The sequence below is a fragment of the Oryx dammah genome, unplaced genomic scaffold (assembly GCF_014754425.2).
Source record: "Oryx dammah isolate SB20612 unplaced genomic scaffold, SCBI_Odam_1.1 HiC_scaffold_5, whole genome shotgun sequence".
Lineage (NCBI taxonomy): Eukaryota > Metazoa > Chordata > Mammalia > Artiodactyla > Bovidae > Oryx > Oryx dammah.
In genome coordinates this window covers 89,763,060-89,780,212 of record NW_024070189.1, presented here as the reverse complement: position 1 = coordinate 89,780,212, position 17,153 = coordinate 89,763,060, and the positions used below count along the sequence as shown (strand labels likewise).

The window sequence follows — 17,153 nt, the reverse complement described above, 5'->3', positions numbered from 1 at the left end:
TTACCACCTACAAGATGGGCCAAGATACTTACCTGCTTTGGATTTCACTTTCCTCATCCAGGAAATGGGTTTCCTATTAAACAGTACCTACTGCAGAAGGTTACTGGGAGGACTAAATGAGATGCTATATATCAGGGGTCCCCAGCCCCCCAGCCATGGACCAGTATCTGTTGGTGGCCTGTTAGGAACCAGGCCGCATAGCAGGAGGTAAGTGGTGGGCAACCGAGAAGCTTCATTGATGTTTAACTGCCTGAACCCCGCCTCTTGTCAGATCTGCAGGGGCATCAGATTCTGAGGAACTTGAACCCTAACCCTAAAAGTTAAGGTGGAAAATCCTGAGATTGCCACAAAATAGAAATAAACTGCAAAATAAATGTAATGCACTTAAATCATCCTGAAACTATCCCCACCCCCACACCCCGGGCTCATGGAAATATTGTCTTCCCCAGAACTGACTCCTGGTGCCAAAAAGGTTGGGGACCTCTGCAACACATAGTGCCTGACACAAAGCAAGTGTGCTACAAACACAGATTCATTCATCACAGAGAGATGCGGTCAGACTGTCTGCATATCTAACCCTGCATCCTGGGACTCAGGACATAATAGGTGCTCAGTTAAACCACTGAAAGACAGCGAGGACACCAGCTTTAGCTCTAACTCCAAGGAGATGGGAAGGTCTGTGTTCCCCTCATTCCGTTCTCAGATTGGGAGCCCCTTGAGAGCAGAGTCCCACTGAGGCCTCCCTGGCAAAGGGCCTTGGATCCCAGGGTGGGGTGAGGCAGTTGGTGAATGTTTGCTCAGTGAAGGCATGACTCATAGGCCAATTGCATTCATTTAGTCCACACGTCCTAGAGGGTGCCTGGCACAACCCTGCACGTTGGGACTCAGTGGTGGCAAAGACAGTTGTCCTTGCTGTCACTGAGGTCCCTGGGGAGACAGACACACCCACGGATTTATGAACCAAAGTGATCAGGGCTGTTAAAGGGAAAGCTCAGATGAGCTGGAAGCTCAGAGAGGACTCTTGAAACTATCTGGGAAGTCAGGGAGATCCTGCAAGAGAGGACATCTGAGTTGAAACTTGAAGAATGGACAGCATTGGGGAGCAGCAGGAACAAGATCATGTTAAGGAGAAATCATGAAATAAATTGCGCTCCTGGACCAGTGTGGTAACTCTGCCCCAATCCAGGACCTGGGGCATTGGTGGGGGGCATACTGAAGGGTGGGGCGGAGGAGGAGAGATGGTGTATAGCAGCCGGAGTTAGGGGGAAACAAGGCGTGTGGGATGTCAGGAGAGCCACAAACAGTTCCAAAAGGCAGGACAGTCCACTGTGTTGTGAATGAAAATTTGAGAAATGGTCAGGAAAAGGTGGGAGGTTGGGATTACAGGGGAGAGAAGGGATGTGTGGAGAGACAGGCTTTCAGGAGCCTGAATTTTTAACCTTAATTTTTATTTCTGACTGCACCACGAGGCATATGGGGTCTTAATTTCTCCACCAGGGATCGAACCTATGCCCTCTGCCTTGGGAGTGCGGAGTCTTAACCTCTGGACCACCAGGGAAGTCCCAGGAGCCTGAATTTAAGAGCAATGGCTGCTGACAGGCACTGGGGCTTTGAAGACAGCTTGGCCATTGCATACCTGCTGTGTGACCTGAGACTAGCCACTCTCCCTCTCTGGGCATCAATTCTTCCACTGTTAAATGGAATAGATAACGGAGTGGATAGCATAAAGCCAGGTTCCTCCACCTGGAGGCTCTGCTGACATTTGGGGTCTGGTCATTCCCTGGGGTGGGGCCATCCTGGACTCTGTGACAGTGTGAACAGCATCCTTGGTCCAGGAGCAGCCCCCCTCCCCACTGCCCACTGTGTGACAACCATGTCAGAGGCATCACCCAGTGTCCCTGGGGGCAGGATCACTGCTGTTGTCCGTGATTATTCTCAGACACCTTTGGGCAGGTGTAGGGAGAGGTGGGGACAGGTAAATGGAGAGTTTCCTGATAAGCAGTTGAGGAGTTGGAGGGAGGGTGTCGAGGCCTCCTCTCTCCTCTTACACTTGGGTGGGGGGTGACTCTTAGGCTTGTCCAGAGAGGAGACTGAAATGGATCTCCCAGCTCAGGCCTCAGATTTCCAATTGCCCTTGGTCTGTCCTTCTGGATGCCAGACACAATCAGAAGTCCCTCCCCTGGCAGTGTGCTAAGGGTACCACCATCCCACCTGACTCCTCTCTCTCGCCCCACACCCAACCCGGAAGCCAAACTGCATCCAAGGACCCCTTCTCACCCACAGTCAGTCCCATCACAGCTCCACTGTGGGGTCACCTCCACCTGGGCCTGCTTGCTTCTATTCCCCTCCCTGGCCCACCAGCTGCCTAAACCTGCATCAGAGCATATCTCGCTCCTGCACATAAGCCTCCAGTGACCTCACTTGTCATCAGATGCTAACTGCTCACAGAGCCCAGGAGGTTCCATGGCATGGGGTCCACCAGCTAAGGTCTCCCACCCGACCCCACTCCCACCTGGTTTTGTCCAGGCCAAGAGCTGAGAATGGTTTTTACACTTATAAGTGGTTACTACTGCTGCTGCTGCTAAGTCGCTTCAGTCGTGTCCGACTCTTAGAGACCCCATGGACTGCAGCCCACCAGGCTCCTCCATCCATGGGATTTTTCAGGCAAGAGTACTGGAGTGGGGTGCCATTGCCTTCTCTGTATAAGTGGTTAGGGGGGGAAAAATCAAAAGTAGAGTTATAGTTTGTAACACATGAAAATTATATGAGGGGACTTCCTGGCAGTCCAGTGGTTAAGACTCTGTTCTCCCAATGCAGGGGGTGCAGGTTTGATCCCTGGTCGGGGAAGTAAGATCCCACACTCCTCAAGGTATGGCCACCCCCACCCCCCAAATTATATGAAAATCACATTTCAGAGTCCATAAAACAAGTTTGGATAGCAAGGAGAACAAACAAGTCAATCCTAAAGGAAAGCACCCCTGAATATTCATTGGAAGGAGTGATGCTGAAGCTGGAGCTCCAATATTTTGGCCACCTGATGCAAAGAGCTGACTCATTGGAAAAGCCTCTGATGCTGGGAAATATTGAAGGCAGAAGAAGGGGATGGCAGAGGATGAGATGGTTGGGTGGCATCACTGACAATTAAGTTTGAGCAAACTCTGGGAGACAGTAAAGGACAGGGAAGCCTGGCATGCTGCAGTCCAAAGAGTTGGACACCACTGAGCAACTGAACAACAACACTGGCATGTGCTCATTAATTTTCAAACAGCCTCTGGGAATTCCCTGATGGCCCAATGGTTAGGACTCCCAAGTTATCCCATGGACAGAGGAGTCTAGTAGGCTACAGTTCATGGACTTGCAAAGCATCAGACATGACTGAAGTTACTTAGCATGCACACACTGGGAACAAAGATCCCACAAGCTGCAAGGTGTGGCTGAAAAAGAAATTTACCATCCGGCCTTTTACATGAAAAATGTGCCCACTTTTGCTCTAATCACGCCTCCTCATCAACTCTCTGAGCTTTTCCCCCAGCCTGTCCCCTGGTCCATGGATTCCTGCTGCAGTGGCCTCCTTTCCGGTCCTCTGACAGCTCTGCCCACCTCCGCGCTTTTGCCCTTCCTGTGCCCTCCACCCGGGATGCCCTCTCTCCTCCACCGCCTACAAGGCTGATTCCTTCACTGTCTTTTGCACTGGAAGACACCTCTTCAGACAGCCCTTCTCTGGTCACCCCCTGTCACTCTGATTCCCTCAGTGGGGGCCAATTTTCCTTTATGGTTTTTATTATCACCTGACGTCATCCCATGTACCTTTCTGAAAATATCACTTCCTCTTGATCTCTCCACAGAATGTCATCTCTGCACAGGCAGGAATTTTTGTGTCCCTTAGTCACTGCTGCATCTCCCCAGCGGGTCCCATGTACAGATTTAGGAGTGCCCGATACAAAGTGAAAACGCAGGGCCCTCAGCTGAAAAGTGACTAAGAATGTCAGACAGGCAGAAATGAAACCAAACACGGGGCTCTTCTGAGTGGGAGCATCTCTGAAGCCAACCTTGGTCTCCAGCCTACAGTAGGTATTCATTAAATGTTTGTTGAATGAATTAAATAGTGACTCAGATTTAAAATAAAGTCATATATCTAGTAAATATCCACATGTACATTTCTTCATTTCAAGAGTATTTTTCAGGACTTCCCTGGAGGTCTGGTAGTTAAGACTTTGCCTTCCAATGCAGGGGGCGCAGGTTCCATCCCTGGTCAGGGAGCTAAGACCCCACCCGCCTCGTAGCCAAAAAATCAAAACAGAAGCAATATTTGTAACAAATTCAATAAAAAATCAAAGAAACAAACAAAAAGAGTATTTTGCAGGGCATTCTAATAATAAACTACAAGCTACAAATTTCAGTCAATTCCCTAGTGCCTTTTTTTGACCCAATATCAAAAGACTAGTTTGTTCACGTTGGGGAAGAAAAAAGAAATAGAGACTCTGGGAGTAAAAGTGAGGGACAGGGACAGACAGACTTTCCAAAAAGCACTGAGGCACCGGGAGTCTATGAATCTTCTAAAAATTTTTTTTTTACAGATACACAAGCTTCTTTCTTGTGGGATTTTTCTAAAAGCTGAAATAAGGGCAAGAGATCAGAGGGAATCCAAAAAACGAGGCTCCTATTTCCAGTTAACTCCCATCTTACAGATGGAAATACTGAGGCCCGGAGAGGACTCAAAGCAGGCTGGATCCTGAGAGCAGTGGAAGCAGGGAAGGTCTGGAGCCCAGGTGTGGTGGCTGGGCTGTGTGCTAAGGAAGGGAAACAGAATGTCCAGGGAGATGGAGGCGGAGGGAGGCGGGGGAGGACCACTGCCGTCAGGGGTGTTTGCTTTCTTCCCTCGGGGCAGCCGAACAAAAGCTGAACCTGACTCCTGCTGCCAGCAGAGAAACTGGAGCCCTGGGGCGGGGCGAGGGGGTGGGGGGGTGGGGGTGGGGGCGTGCTGCAGGGGAATGGAAGGATGGAGGCCCAGCTTCTCCTCTGCTCCTGCTCCTCTGCTCAGCCGCTCCTGCCCCAGCCTTTGGTGTCTCTGCTCGCCGCACCCCCCAACACCCAACTCCAGAGACCCTCACACCCAGGTGGAGTTTTTTACACCCCTCTGCCCCCGCCCCTGCCTTCTGACTCTGTGCTAGGCACCTATCAAAACACAGTCACGTCCCAAATTAGGTACATTTTTTCTTTTTTTTTTTTTTGCGCCCCAAACTTTTTGAAGAATTTTATTTCAACAGAACTCTGCTTCTGAAATTAACAATGCTATGGCTACAGGCTCTCTGGTATTATCTCTGTTATGGTTGAGAAGACCCATGTGATTGATACCTGGATTCCTGGTTTCTCTGAATAGAAGTAGATAAAAAATTTGAGATGCTCTTCCTGATTAAAAGCATCCTCTCAATTTACAACAAAATTAAAAACCAATGATATTGTTTGGTCTAACATTGACTTCAAGTTCTCAGGAATTCTTAGGGGTAAATGTGAACACTAACTAGGAATTGATTCCAAATGGAATGAAAATTGTAGGATCACTCTGCAATAAATGAAGCTGAAAAGAAAGTGAAAGTGTTCGTCTCTCAGTTGTTTCCAACTCTTTGTGACCCCATGGATTGTAGCCTGCCAGGCTCCTCTGTCCATGGGGTTCTGCCAGATAAGAATACTGGAGTGGGTTGCCATTTCTTTCTCCAGGGGATCTCCCCAACCCAGGGATTGAACCTGGGTCTCCCCCATTGCAGGCAGATTCTTTACCATCTGAGCTACCAGGGAAGCCCCAAATGAAGCTGAACCCATGCCAGATTTTGTAGGGATTAACAAGCCATTTATTCCTCGCTCTGTCTCTTTCTTTCTCACTTTCTCCCACTCCAATCCCTCTCTCTCTTCTCAATCAGTGCACTTTCCTCACAGTCAAGGCCCTATCCTGTTCCTAGTAACAGAGCCCAGGGAGAAGGTGGGCCTCTCATTTGCTAGCTGTGTGACCTTGGGCAAGTTCCTTAACCTCTCTGGGCATCCTTCACTCATTTAAATAGTGGAGATAATAAAAGCTCTCATCCCACATGTTCTTGCCTGGAGAATCCCAGGGAGGGCGGAGCCTAGTGGGCTGCCTTCTATGGGGTCGCTCAGAGTCTGACACAACTGAAGCGACTTAGCAGCAGCAGCAGCAGATGATTGTTACGAGGATTAAATAGGCTGATGTCTGCAAAGCACCTGGAAAGTTCCTTATAGTGTTTGAAAATAAAAACAATAGCATGAAATAAATAAAAATAAATTCAACAACATGAAATTTAAATTTTAAATAAATAAAATGAAGGAATGTTAAAATTGATAAATAATACAAATATATTTAAGAATTGGTTGGGGGGGCAGAATTCCCTGCTCTGAGTTTCCTCTATAGGGGGTACAGGTTCGGTCCCTGGCCAGGGAACTGAGATTCTGCAAGTTTCGAAGCACGGCCCAAGTAAATGAATGAATGAATGAATGAATAAAACCAGGCTTTTTCCTCTGCCCCATTTTTTATGTCACTTTGCTGACAAAGGTCCATATAGTCAAAGCTATGGTTTTTCCAGTAGTCATGTACAGATGTGAGTGTTGGACCATAAAGAAGGCTGTGTGCTGAAGAATTGATGGTTTTGAAATGTGGCGCTGGAGAAGACTCTTGAGAGTCCCTTGGGCAGCAAGATTGAACCAGTCACTCCTAAAGGAAATCAACTCTGAATATTCACTGAAAGGACAGATGCTGAAGCTGAAGCTCCAATACTTTGGGCACCTGATGTGAAGAGCTGACTCACTAGAAAAGACCCTGATGCTGGGAAAGGCTGAGGGCAGGAGGAGAAGGAGACGACAGAGGATGAGATGGTTGGATGACATCATCGACTCTGGGAGAAAGTGAAGGATAGGGAGGCCTGGCGTGCTGCAGTCCATGGGGTTGCAGAGTCAGACACAACTGAGTGACTGAACAACAACCAGCATGTTCCTCTGGCTGGTTTTCGACATTGTCTGCTGCAGCCAAAAGAACTTCTTCAACATCCCATAATGCCTCTGTATCAAACAGGCTCAGCCCAGCCTCCAAACCTTTGCCCATACTGGTCCATATCCTCATATCCATATCTATAGCCATACAAATCCATATCCATATACCTCCCCTCCCCTTCACCCGCCATGTGTCTTCACTTGTCTGAATCTTCCTTGTCTTTCAAGGCTCTGTTCCAGCACCACCTCCTCCAGGTAGCCTCCCAGATTGCCTGGGGCCACACCTGGCTGATGGGAAGGCCCCATCATGGTAGAAAGACTAAGGGTTCTGAAGTCAGACACGTGTGGGCTTGAATTTCCCTGTTGCTGCTTTGCTCTGTGACAAGAAAGCCAAGTTAACCTCTCTGGAACTCAGTTTCTTTGTGCTGTAATTGCGGAGTTTAGCCTGACAGCGGGCAGCCACAAAGACCAGTGCTCAGGAAGGCTGGCTACCTGACTGTGTGTGAATTTGCACTCAGCTTCTGTCACTCTCCCCTGGACTGCCCTCCACCGTGGCAGGGACTAGGGAGAGGAGGCTTAGGAGGGAGTAGGGATGACTGAGGAAGTTCATAGTCCATGATAGAGCTGCAAGGGATGCCAACTGGATCCTGCCTCAGGGCCTTTGCACTGGCTGGTCTCTCTGCCTGCAATGCAAGTCTTTCAAATACACACACAATTTCCTCCTCCTTTCCCCTCTGATCTTTGCTCTTGTATTAGCTTCTTGGTGGGGCCTTTCCTGACAACCTGCTTCATTTTAAAAATATTTATTTATTGTTATTTTTATTATTTATTTTGGCAATTTTTTTTTCCTTTGGCTGTGCTGGGTCTTAGCTGTGGGACTCAGGATCCTCAATTTTCATTGCGGCATGCAAACTCTTAACTGTAGCATGTGGGATCTAGTTTCCTGACCAGGAGTCAAACCCAGGCCCCCTGCACTGGAAGCGTGGAGTCTTAGCCACTCAACCACCAGGGAAGTTCCCTGACAATCTGCTTTAAAACTGCAACCATCTCCACTCTCCTGGATGCTTCAAATTCCCTTTCTTTACTTTCTTAGTCTGCCTGGTACAAAGCACGCCTTTTCACTTATTTATCTTGTTTATTAACAGCACCCATCACCCACACGCGGCTGTCAGCTCCACGAGGGCAGGGGTTTCTGTTCGCCCTGTTTACTGCTGTTGCCTTTGTGTCTAGAACAGCATTGGATACAAGTATTTGCTGAATACTCAACAGCAGCAGCAGCAGCAAGATATCAGGATCCCTGAGAAAGTGAGACCCCAGAAGAGCCAATGGTCACTGTAGCTGGGAGTAGAGATCTTCCAGAAGAAATCTTCTTGGAGCCAAATTGTGAAGAGTGGGGAGGACTTGATGGGGAGCAGTACAGGGAAAGGCCAGATGGAAGGAACAGCCTGGGCAAAAGGATGGGGGCTGGAAAGCTTGAGCAGGAGGCAGTGTGGAGATGAGGGCAGCAGGGGGCAGTAGAGAGAAACCGGAGAGCTGGCCAGAGGATAAAACGGTAAACTTGAACCTGTGGCTGATAGGGAACCAGGGAGGGGCTTGGTCGTAACGAAGTTGCCAAACGACTGTGATGAGCAACACAGGACAATGGTGCAAAGGCCCAGTGGATCTTCAGCCAGGTCCTGGGAGACAGGAGTCTGAAGTTGAGAGATAGCGGGCGTCTCAGCGGCCTCAGACTCACCTCTGTCTTCTTAAATCGTGCCCGGAGGGTCTTCATAGCTAGCGTCTGGCGTTCCTCCTCTCCCCAGGCCTCCTGAGAAAAGCCAGGAGGTGAGGGACGTCCTGCCTCTCACTCCTCAAAAGTACCACTTCCTCCTCCCCAGGCCATCCCAGCCCTTAGAGCAGGTCACAGACCTATCCCATCTTCTAACTGCTCTGTGTCCTTCATCGCATCACTTCCCCTCTCCGAGTTTCACATCCCTCTTCCATAAAATGCAGGAGATAATTCCCTCTGCTTTCCCATGAGGTCTCTAACTTAGAGCCTGGCAAACAGTTGGTGCTCAGTAAATTCATCTCACCAGTTTTTCCTGTTGTCCAGGTAGATACAAGCTTTTTCTGGTCTTCAAGCTTTTATCTGTGCAGTTATGTCTGCCTTGTCCCCACCCTGCCTCTGGTGAGCTCCTATTCATCTTTCCCAGCCTAGTTCCAAAATCCTGTGGTGTTCCGATCAGCTTTGCCTCTTACTAATGGGCAGAACTCTAACTCCCAAATTGGGTTCCCTCAGCTCTTCTGCTCCATCCTTGGCTCCAGAGGCTAGAAGTGTCTGGACTGGTTCTGTTTTCCTGAATACTTAGTGGGTCCTCAGGGGCCAGGCACAGAGTTGACGCCTCTTAGTATAGAGCATGTTCTTTGGGAAGTCAGAGAGAACATCCTTGAGACTAAACCCTTTACACCAGCCTGGTTCCTGCGTGAATAAGAGCACAGAGGCAAGTCACCCAAGGTGGGTGGAAGTCTAGAGTGATTGATGGCTCCATGCATGTGTGTGCACAGCTCAACACAAGGTATGTCTATGCACGCATGTCTGTCCAGCTTAGCCTGTTCTGTGTTTTGTGAACCTGCAGGTACAGAGGTCAGGCAGCGATCTCAAGGGGGTGTTTTGCTGGGTGTCTGGCTAGGAATTCCTTCCTATGTCAGAGTGGGATTGCTGTAAAGGTGTTTCCTTCACCTGCCCACCTGCCCATAAATTCTCCAAACCTTCTTTCTACCCATTCACTCACCTATGCACCCATCCTCCCACCAAGCATTTCTACATCCACCTACTGTCCACCACCCATCCAACTCATGTTCTCATGGTTCTCTGTGCACCCTTCAACCATGCTTTATCCACCACCCACCTCATCCACCTGCCTACCCACCCACCTACCTACTCACCTATCCATCCATCCATCCACCATCTACCCACCCATCCATCCAACATCCACCCACCATCCACTGATCCATCCACCCATCCATCCACTCACTCATTCATTCACCTCTGCAACCACTCACTGGCCACTACCCATCCACTCATCCACCCAATCCATCTTTTCATGGTTCTTCATGCACCCTTCAACCATGCTCCATCCACCATCCACCCACCTGCCTATCCACTCACTCACTCACCTATCCATCCATCTATCTACCATTGACACACCCACCCATCCAACATGCACACATCAACTTGTTCATCCACCCACCATCCGTTGATCCATCCACCCACCATCCAGTCACCCATGCATTCATCCATCCAACCACCCACTGGCCACCACCTAGCCACCAAACTCATCTTTTTATGGTTCTCCATGAACCCTTCAACCATGCTTCATACACCACACACCCACCGTCCAGCTGCCTATTCACCCACCCAACTACTCATCTATCCATCTATCCACCTCAACTATCCACTCATCCAGCCAGCCAACACCTACCTACCAGCTATCCACCCATCCATCCACCCTCCTATCCATCTACTACCCATCCATTCATTCACCCCTTCAATTTACCCCGTTCATCAATGTAAGCATTCACCCACCACCATTTTTCTTTACTCTTGTCTAACAGACTCAATCACACCTACAGCAGGGTGTAACTGACACCCAAGAGAGGAGTCCACAGGTTGTCTGGGCAGGAGGGAATCTGCCGGCTTGGGGAAGGGGAAAGTACCCTCATCTACGGAGCTGCTTCCTGGAAGAGGTGATGATATATCCACAGGGCCTGCTGGCTGGGCCAGGACATTGAGCTGCAGCAGCAGGAAGAGAGGGTATGAATCCTAGACAAAAAAGTAAGAGGTGCACGCGCGAGCGCGTGTGTGTGTGTGTGTGTGTGTGAGAGAGAGAGAGAGAGACGGTGCCTCAGCATGGCTGGGACACACACTGGCCTTTCCTTTCTCCCACCTTCCAGGGCTTGGGGGTCAAGGAGCCTGAGGCCCTTAGGGGAGCCTCCATCCTGGGCCTCCCTCACCTCCTTCCCTCCTACCTCCTGCAGTTTCAGTGCCGCCAGCACTAGGCCACCGTGTCCACTGCCAGCTCTGGTTACCTGCTCCCAGCCGGGCCACCAGCTCGCACCCACAGCTCCCAGCACTCAGCCCTGACACCTGATCAGCTCTCAGCAGGCAGCTGCCCCAGGGGGCCCGAGGATGAGCAGAGGGAGGAGACAGAGTGGCAGCGGGGCTGTCTGTTGGCCAAGGGGCTCTGGCGGGAAGACACGGAGGTTCTTCCCTAACATCGCTGGACTTATTTCAGTTTCTGGAATGAGCCACCTTCTTTCTCTCCTCTCAGCCTTTGTACTTGCGGTTCCTCTGCCAGGAGCCTTCTTTCTGTACCTTCTGTCACCTCCAACTGGCTGATTCTCACTGGTACTCACTGTTCAGATAGTTGCTGCAACACCCCTTCTCCAGGAAGCCTTCCTGATTGCCCCCAGGCTGGGTCAGGCGCCTCCTTTGAGCTCCTTCATTGCCCAGGGCCCTCATTACACGCCAGTCACACTAAGTCACCATTGCCCCTTCACAGGGGGCTGCCGGTGGTCTCCAGCGTCTCGCCAGCACACAGTAGGTGCTCAATACATTTCCTGAATGAGTCCTCAAGCCTCCACAAGGACATAAGCAGTTTTTCCAGCCTCTTGGTGCGGTCAGGACTTGTCTTGCTGAGTGATTATCACACACCTGGATAACGTTCAGGTAACTTAGAGCGGCGTCCGTGAGCCTCCCTAGTGAGGATCCAAATTGCGTCCTGAACCCAGCACACGTGCACAGGAACCCTGAATTTGTATATTTATAAACTTCTGAAATATGCAAGGGGAAGAACCTTGGATTGGAAGCAAGAGTTTGGGTTTCCTCTCTCAGGCTCTGTCCTGGGACTGGGGGACGCGGGGAGGGAAGTGGGCGTCAGTTTACTCGTTTTCAAAAGGGGAAAGAGGGAACCGATCGCTTGCGCCCTTCATTTTACAGGTGACTGGATAACTCTCACGAGGACAGTCCCCTAGTATCCAGCCTGGGTCACTGAACAACCCTTTCCCAGGCCCCCACCCCACATGACCAGCGTATAAGAACCCGGCAGGCCATTGCCAGCAGTTAATATGGCGACTGCGGCGACAGTGCATGGCGCATGCGCCTTGCGAGGAGCGGCCAGGTACGAAAGATGAGAACACGGCTCCTCCTTCTTCCTCGTCCCACCATATTTCCGGCGGAAGCGGCCGCAACAAGGGAAACTTTATTGTTCCCGTTGGTGCAGTGAGGATGTCGGTGAATTACGCGGCGGGGCTTTCGCCGTATGCGGACAAGGGCAAGTGCGGTCTACCCGAGGTGAGCGCGGCTGGGGGTTCCGACGGCCGCCGTCAAGGCCGTGGGCTGGGCGGGACCGGCTGGCAGTGGAGCATTGTGGGAATATCAGGAGACACTGAGGCTAGACAATGGGAGGGACTTCCCAGTGAGGAGGGGGCGGGAAGTGACGACCCAGTGCGGCTGGGGATGCGACCACGCCCAGCTCCGGGTCGGTCCGGCAGGGGACGGAGGATAGGACCCACTTCGAGAAGTCCTGAAGTTCTGATGGGGGAACAAGGGATGTAGTTCCAGGAGGAAGGCACCGGGGCAAAGGCGGGAGGTGGCAATAGACAAACTTGGAGGGCAGATTTGGCCAGAGAGGTTTCCAAAACGGGCAGGATGGGCTTCAAGTGCCAAGATGAGGATCTGACACTATCCTGAGGCTGATGAGGATTTTTAGCTGAGGAGGAACCTGGAAGATGGAAATCCAGCCTCGCTGAGAGAAGTCCCCGCCATGCACTGAGACCTTGGTGGGATCCCTTCGTTCTGGGTCTCTTTCCCTCCTGTAAACTGGAGAGAAGCTTGCCCCCTCCCACAAAGGTTGGTCCGTTCCTTCTGAGTCAGGCATTCACGAGCTCTCAGATGGTGTGAAGCCCCACTCTTTTCTCCTGCCAGTTTTTTCACTTTAACCCACAAACATTTATTAAGCACCTACGTTCATCCTGGGACCACATGGGGAACCAAACAGGCCAAGCCCCCTCGTTCCAGCTGGGAGACAGATGAGCAGCAAATAAATGTAAGGAGTCAGTCAGATAGTGGTCAGCGCTAGGCAGAAAGGTAAAGCAGATGATGAGAACTGGGGGCTGCGTTGCAAACTAGGTGGCTGGTGATAGCCATCACTAAGATAACTCAGCAGTGTGAAATACATTTAATGTTAGGCAACCATCACCACCATCCATTTGCAGAACTTTCTCCTCTTCCCGAACTAAAACTCTGTCCCCATTAAACAGTGATTCTCCATCCCCTCTCCCAGCCCCAGGCCCACCATCTACTTTCTCTTTGTATCTGACTCCTCTTGGGAACCTCACTTAAGTGAAATCATACAGTATTTGTGTTTTTGTGTCTGTCCGATTTCACTGAGCATGATGTCCTCAGGTTTCATCTGTATTGAATAATGTGTCCAAATTTTCTTCCTTTTTAAAGCTGAATGATATTCCCTTGTATGTGTTGCTGTTCTTCAGTCACTCAGTCATGTCCAACTCTTTGGGACCCCATGGACTGCAGCACGCCAGCCTTCCCTGTCCTTCACTATCTCTCGGAGTTTGCTCAAATTCATGGCCATTGAGTTGGTGATGCCATCCAATCATCTCGTCCTTTGTCATCCTCTTTTCCTCCTGCCTTCAATCTTTCCCAGCATCAGGGTCTTTTCTAATGAGTTGGCTCTTCGCATCAGGTGGCCAAAGTATTGGAGCTTCATCTTCAGTATCAGTCCTTCCAATGAATATTAAGGGTTAATTTCCTTTAGGATTGACTGGTTTGATTGTACATGTAGACCACATTTGTTAGTATCCATTCATCTGTTAATTCACACTGGGGTTGCTCCCATATTTAGCGACTGTGAATAATGCTACCGTGAACATGAGTATGCAAATGAGATAGCTTTTGAGCCAAGATGGAGAGGAAGTGCAAGGGGAGTCACGTAGGTGTCTGGGCAAAGGACATTCCAGGTGGAGGGCTTTGCCTCTGCAAAGCCGTGAGGCTGAACTGTGCCTGGTGTGTTAGAGGAACATCAAGGAGGCCTGTGTGGAGTGAGCGAAGGGGAGAGAGGGAGGAGGGGAGAGCAGGGATGGGGCAGGTCCTGCAGGGCTTTATGGGCCTTGGTGGGGACTTGGGTTTTTCCATCGAGAGAGGTGGGAGCCCTGGAGGTCTGTGGGCAGAGAAAGGACGTGATAACAAGCTGCCTTTTCCCACCCTTTCCCCTCCTCCTGGGCAAGGCAGTCTGTGGCTTGTGGCCTTGCCCACTGTGGGACATGTTGTAACTTCTCCTAAAACCATGCAACTTGGGGTGGGATTTGAACCCACGGTTCAGTTGAGATCACACCCTTGTCTTAGGACTTAGTGAAGCTCAGTTTCTTTATTTCTCACTGCAGAAAGAATTCAGTGAGACAGAGATATGTGCATGTGTGCATGTTAAGTCGCTTCAGTTGTTTCTGACTCTTTGTGACCCTGTGGGCCGTAGCCTTCCAGGCTCCTCTGTCTATGGGATTCTCCAGGCAAGAATACTAGAGTGGGTTGCCATTTTCTTCTTCAGGGGATCTTCCCAACCCAGGGATTGAGCCCGAGTCTCTTAGGTCTCCTGCATAGGCAGATGGGTTCTTTACCACTAGCGCCACCTGGGAAGCCCAAAGTGATAGGTAAGAAGGGGATTTATTTAGAGAGAAACGCCATCTGCAGACAGAATGCAATCTGTCTCAAAAGGTGAGAACAGCCTTGGGAGAAACACTCCACAGACAGGGTGTGGGCCATCTCAGCAGGTGAGAGGTTCTGAAATACGGTGTGGTTAGTTTTTAGGGGCTGGTTAATTTCATAGGCTAGTGAATGGGAGGATTATTCCAATTATTTTGGGGAAGGGGTGGGGATTTCCAGGAACTGGGCCACCTCCCACATTTTAGCCTTCTGAACTGTCATGTCATTTATCATGCTGGTGTATTACAATGAGCATATAATAAGACTCAAGATCTACTGGAAGGCTCATCTTCCGCCATCTTGGACCTAGTTGGTTCTAATCAGTTTTTGTCACATTTTATTGATCTCGAGTGGCCTGGGCCTAAAACCGCTTGAAGTGGTACTTGGGTTCTCAGCCAGAAATTGAAGCTGGGCCAAGGTGGTGAAAACACCAGATCCTAACCACTAGACTAGTGGTCAGTGACAAGGCCCCTGGCCCTTCAGCTTTGCAGAAAAGAGTTCCACAGAGACAGAACGTAGTGAAGCAAGTAGAGTATTTATTAGGAGGAAAAAGAGTACAATACATATGGATAGACACGCAGGCAGACTCAGGGAGAGTCCCTGAGTTGTGCTCTTGTGGCAGTTTAAATCACTTCGATGGGGCATTTCTTCTGGATTTCCTTTGCCCAATCATTTCGATTTGCCTGGTGCAGAGTCCATATTTGGTATATCTCAGGATCCTCCCATGTGTGCACATGCATCTCTTAGCTGAGATAGATTCTACTACGAAGGCCCATGGGTAGATTATCCTTTGGCATCATTCACCTTTGACCTCCAAGGAGCTTTTCTGCCCATGTGTGATCGGCAAGGTCTCCTGACTTCGAGAATGAGAAATACGTGATCTGGGCAGGGCCCAGTGTCCTACCTTAATTGTCTTGCTATTCTCACCTCAGAGTTTCTTTGGAGCACTAGGAATGAGTCTCCAATCGGTTAACCATTAAGGTGGCAGGGGAGGTGGGGGGCATGTACCTCCTGCCTCACTGTAGCTCTGTCATTCTTGTCGGAAATGGCAACCCACTCCAGTATTCTTGCCTGGACAATTCATGGACAGAGGAGCCTGGCAGTCTGCAGTCCCTGGGGTCACACAGAGTCGGACATGACTAAAGAGATTTAGCACCTGCCCCACTCCCTTCTGTTTCACTCCCTGCTGCTCTCCCTCACCCAACAGGTCTTCGACCCCCCCGAGGAGTTGGAGCAGAAGGTGTGGGAGCTGGCACAGCTCATCTGGCAGTCCTCCAGTGTGGTGTTCCACACAGGCGCAGGCATCAGCACTGCCTCAGGCATCCCCGACTTCAGGTCGGTGGGCAGGGCGGGAAGTTGAGGCAGGGCCTGCCAGGCTGCCACAGCCTTCCCTGTGAGCTCGCCAGATGAACAGGCATCAAAGCCCATCCTGCTGCCCTCCCTCCCACTGAGTCTAGGGTGACCCATCAGTCCCCTAGGGTGTTGGGGATGTGTAAGACCCTTTCTTCAAAGCAGGTCCCTTTATATCACACCCAACATTGCCTTTCATTGGTCAAAACTGGGTCATGTGACTGTACCTAGTTGCAAGTGGTGCTGGGAAACATAAGTCTTTTGTCTAGGCCCATTGTGCATGGCTAAATATTGGCTTCTATTATTACCATAGAAACCATCCAGACCTCAGTTTCCTCAACTGCAAGTGAGGGTGTGAAACCAGATAATGTCTAACTTTGCTCTGCTTCGGGCAGCCTATGTTAGACAAGAGTCTCATTGCTGAAAAACCGGGGTCTCAAAATTGTGGCCTCCAAGTGGCCCCTGTAGGTGTGAAGTTTGCAACCCCACCCAGATGGGCAGGCCTATTGCACTTGTATTCTCTTTCTGAGGCTTCTCAGGCCCCTACCATAGACTCTCACAGCAGAAGAGCAGATTCCTCATCTGGAGGAGTGTTAGAACTCTAAGGTGTGAATCTCATCCCCCTTCCATAACCTGCCATAGCTCCCCATTGCCACACTTCAGAGTTCCAAGCACTTCGGGCTGGAAATCAAAGCCTTTCCTGACCTAGCCTTGGTTCAGCTCTCCAACCTCAGCCCCTGCAGTGCCCAGACTGTCTGAACAGCCTTGCCCTTTCCTCTCTGTTCAGAGACAGCTCTGCCTCCTCCAGGAAGCCTTCCCAGAGTCCCACAAAGAGCCCTCACCACTTCCACTGGGCCAGCCCAGCCCTGGATTGCTCCCTCTGCCCCGGCCTCCAGAGGGCCAGAGGCTCTGTGTCCACCTGTGTCTCTTCCTCACGAGATGGAGAACTCCCTGAGGGCGGGGTCTGGGTGCACTAGGGCCCAGCATCCCCCAGTACAGGGCCATGGACTCCCTGAGGGCAGGGCCTGGGTGCACTAGGGCCCCAGCATCC

The 17,153-nt window shown here is 50.5% G+C and overlaps 1 protein-coding gene across 2 annotated transcripts in view; it reads left to right on the top strand.

The window, feature by feature from the left end:
* The first annotated feature begins 12,052 nt into the window (after positions 1–12,052).
* SIRT6 (sirtuin 6) overlaps positions 12,053–17,153 on the top strand; it is an 8,411-nt gene continuing 3,310 nt past the window's right edge. Inside the window, exons 1-2 of one of the 2 annotated variants that reach the window (XM_040241978.1) lie at positions 12,053–12,328; positions 15,960–16,087. In XM_040241978.1, the coding sequence (XP_040097912.1) occupies positions 12,125–12,328; positions 15,960–16,087 (332 nt within the window). In that variant the 5' untranslated portion in view covers positions 12,053–12,124. The remainder of the gene's footprint in view (positions 12,329–15,959; positions 16,088–17,153) is intronic. The other variant, XM_040241979.1, reaches the window with a different exon arrangement.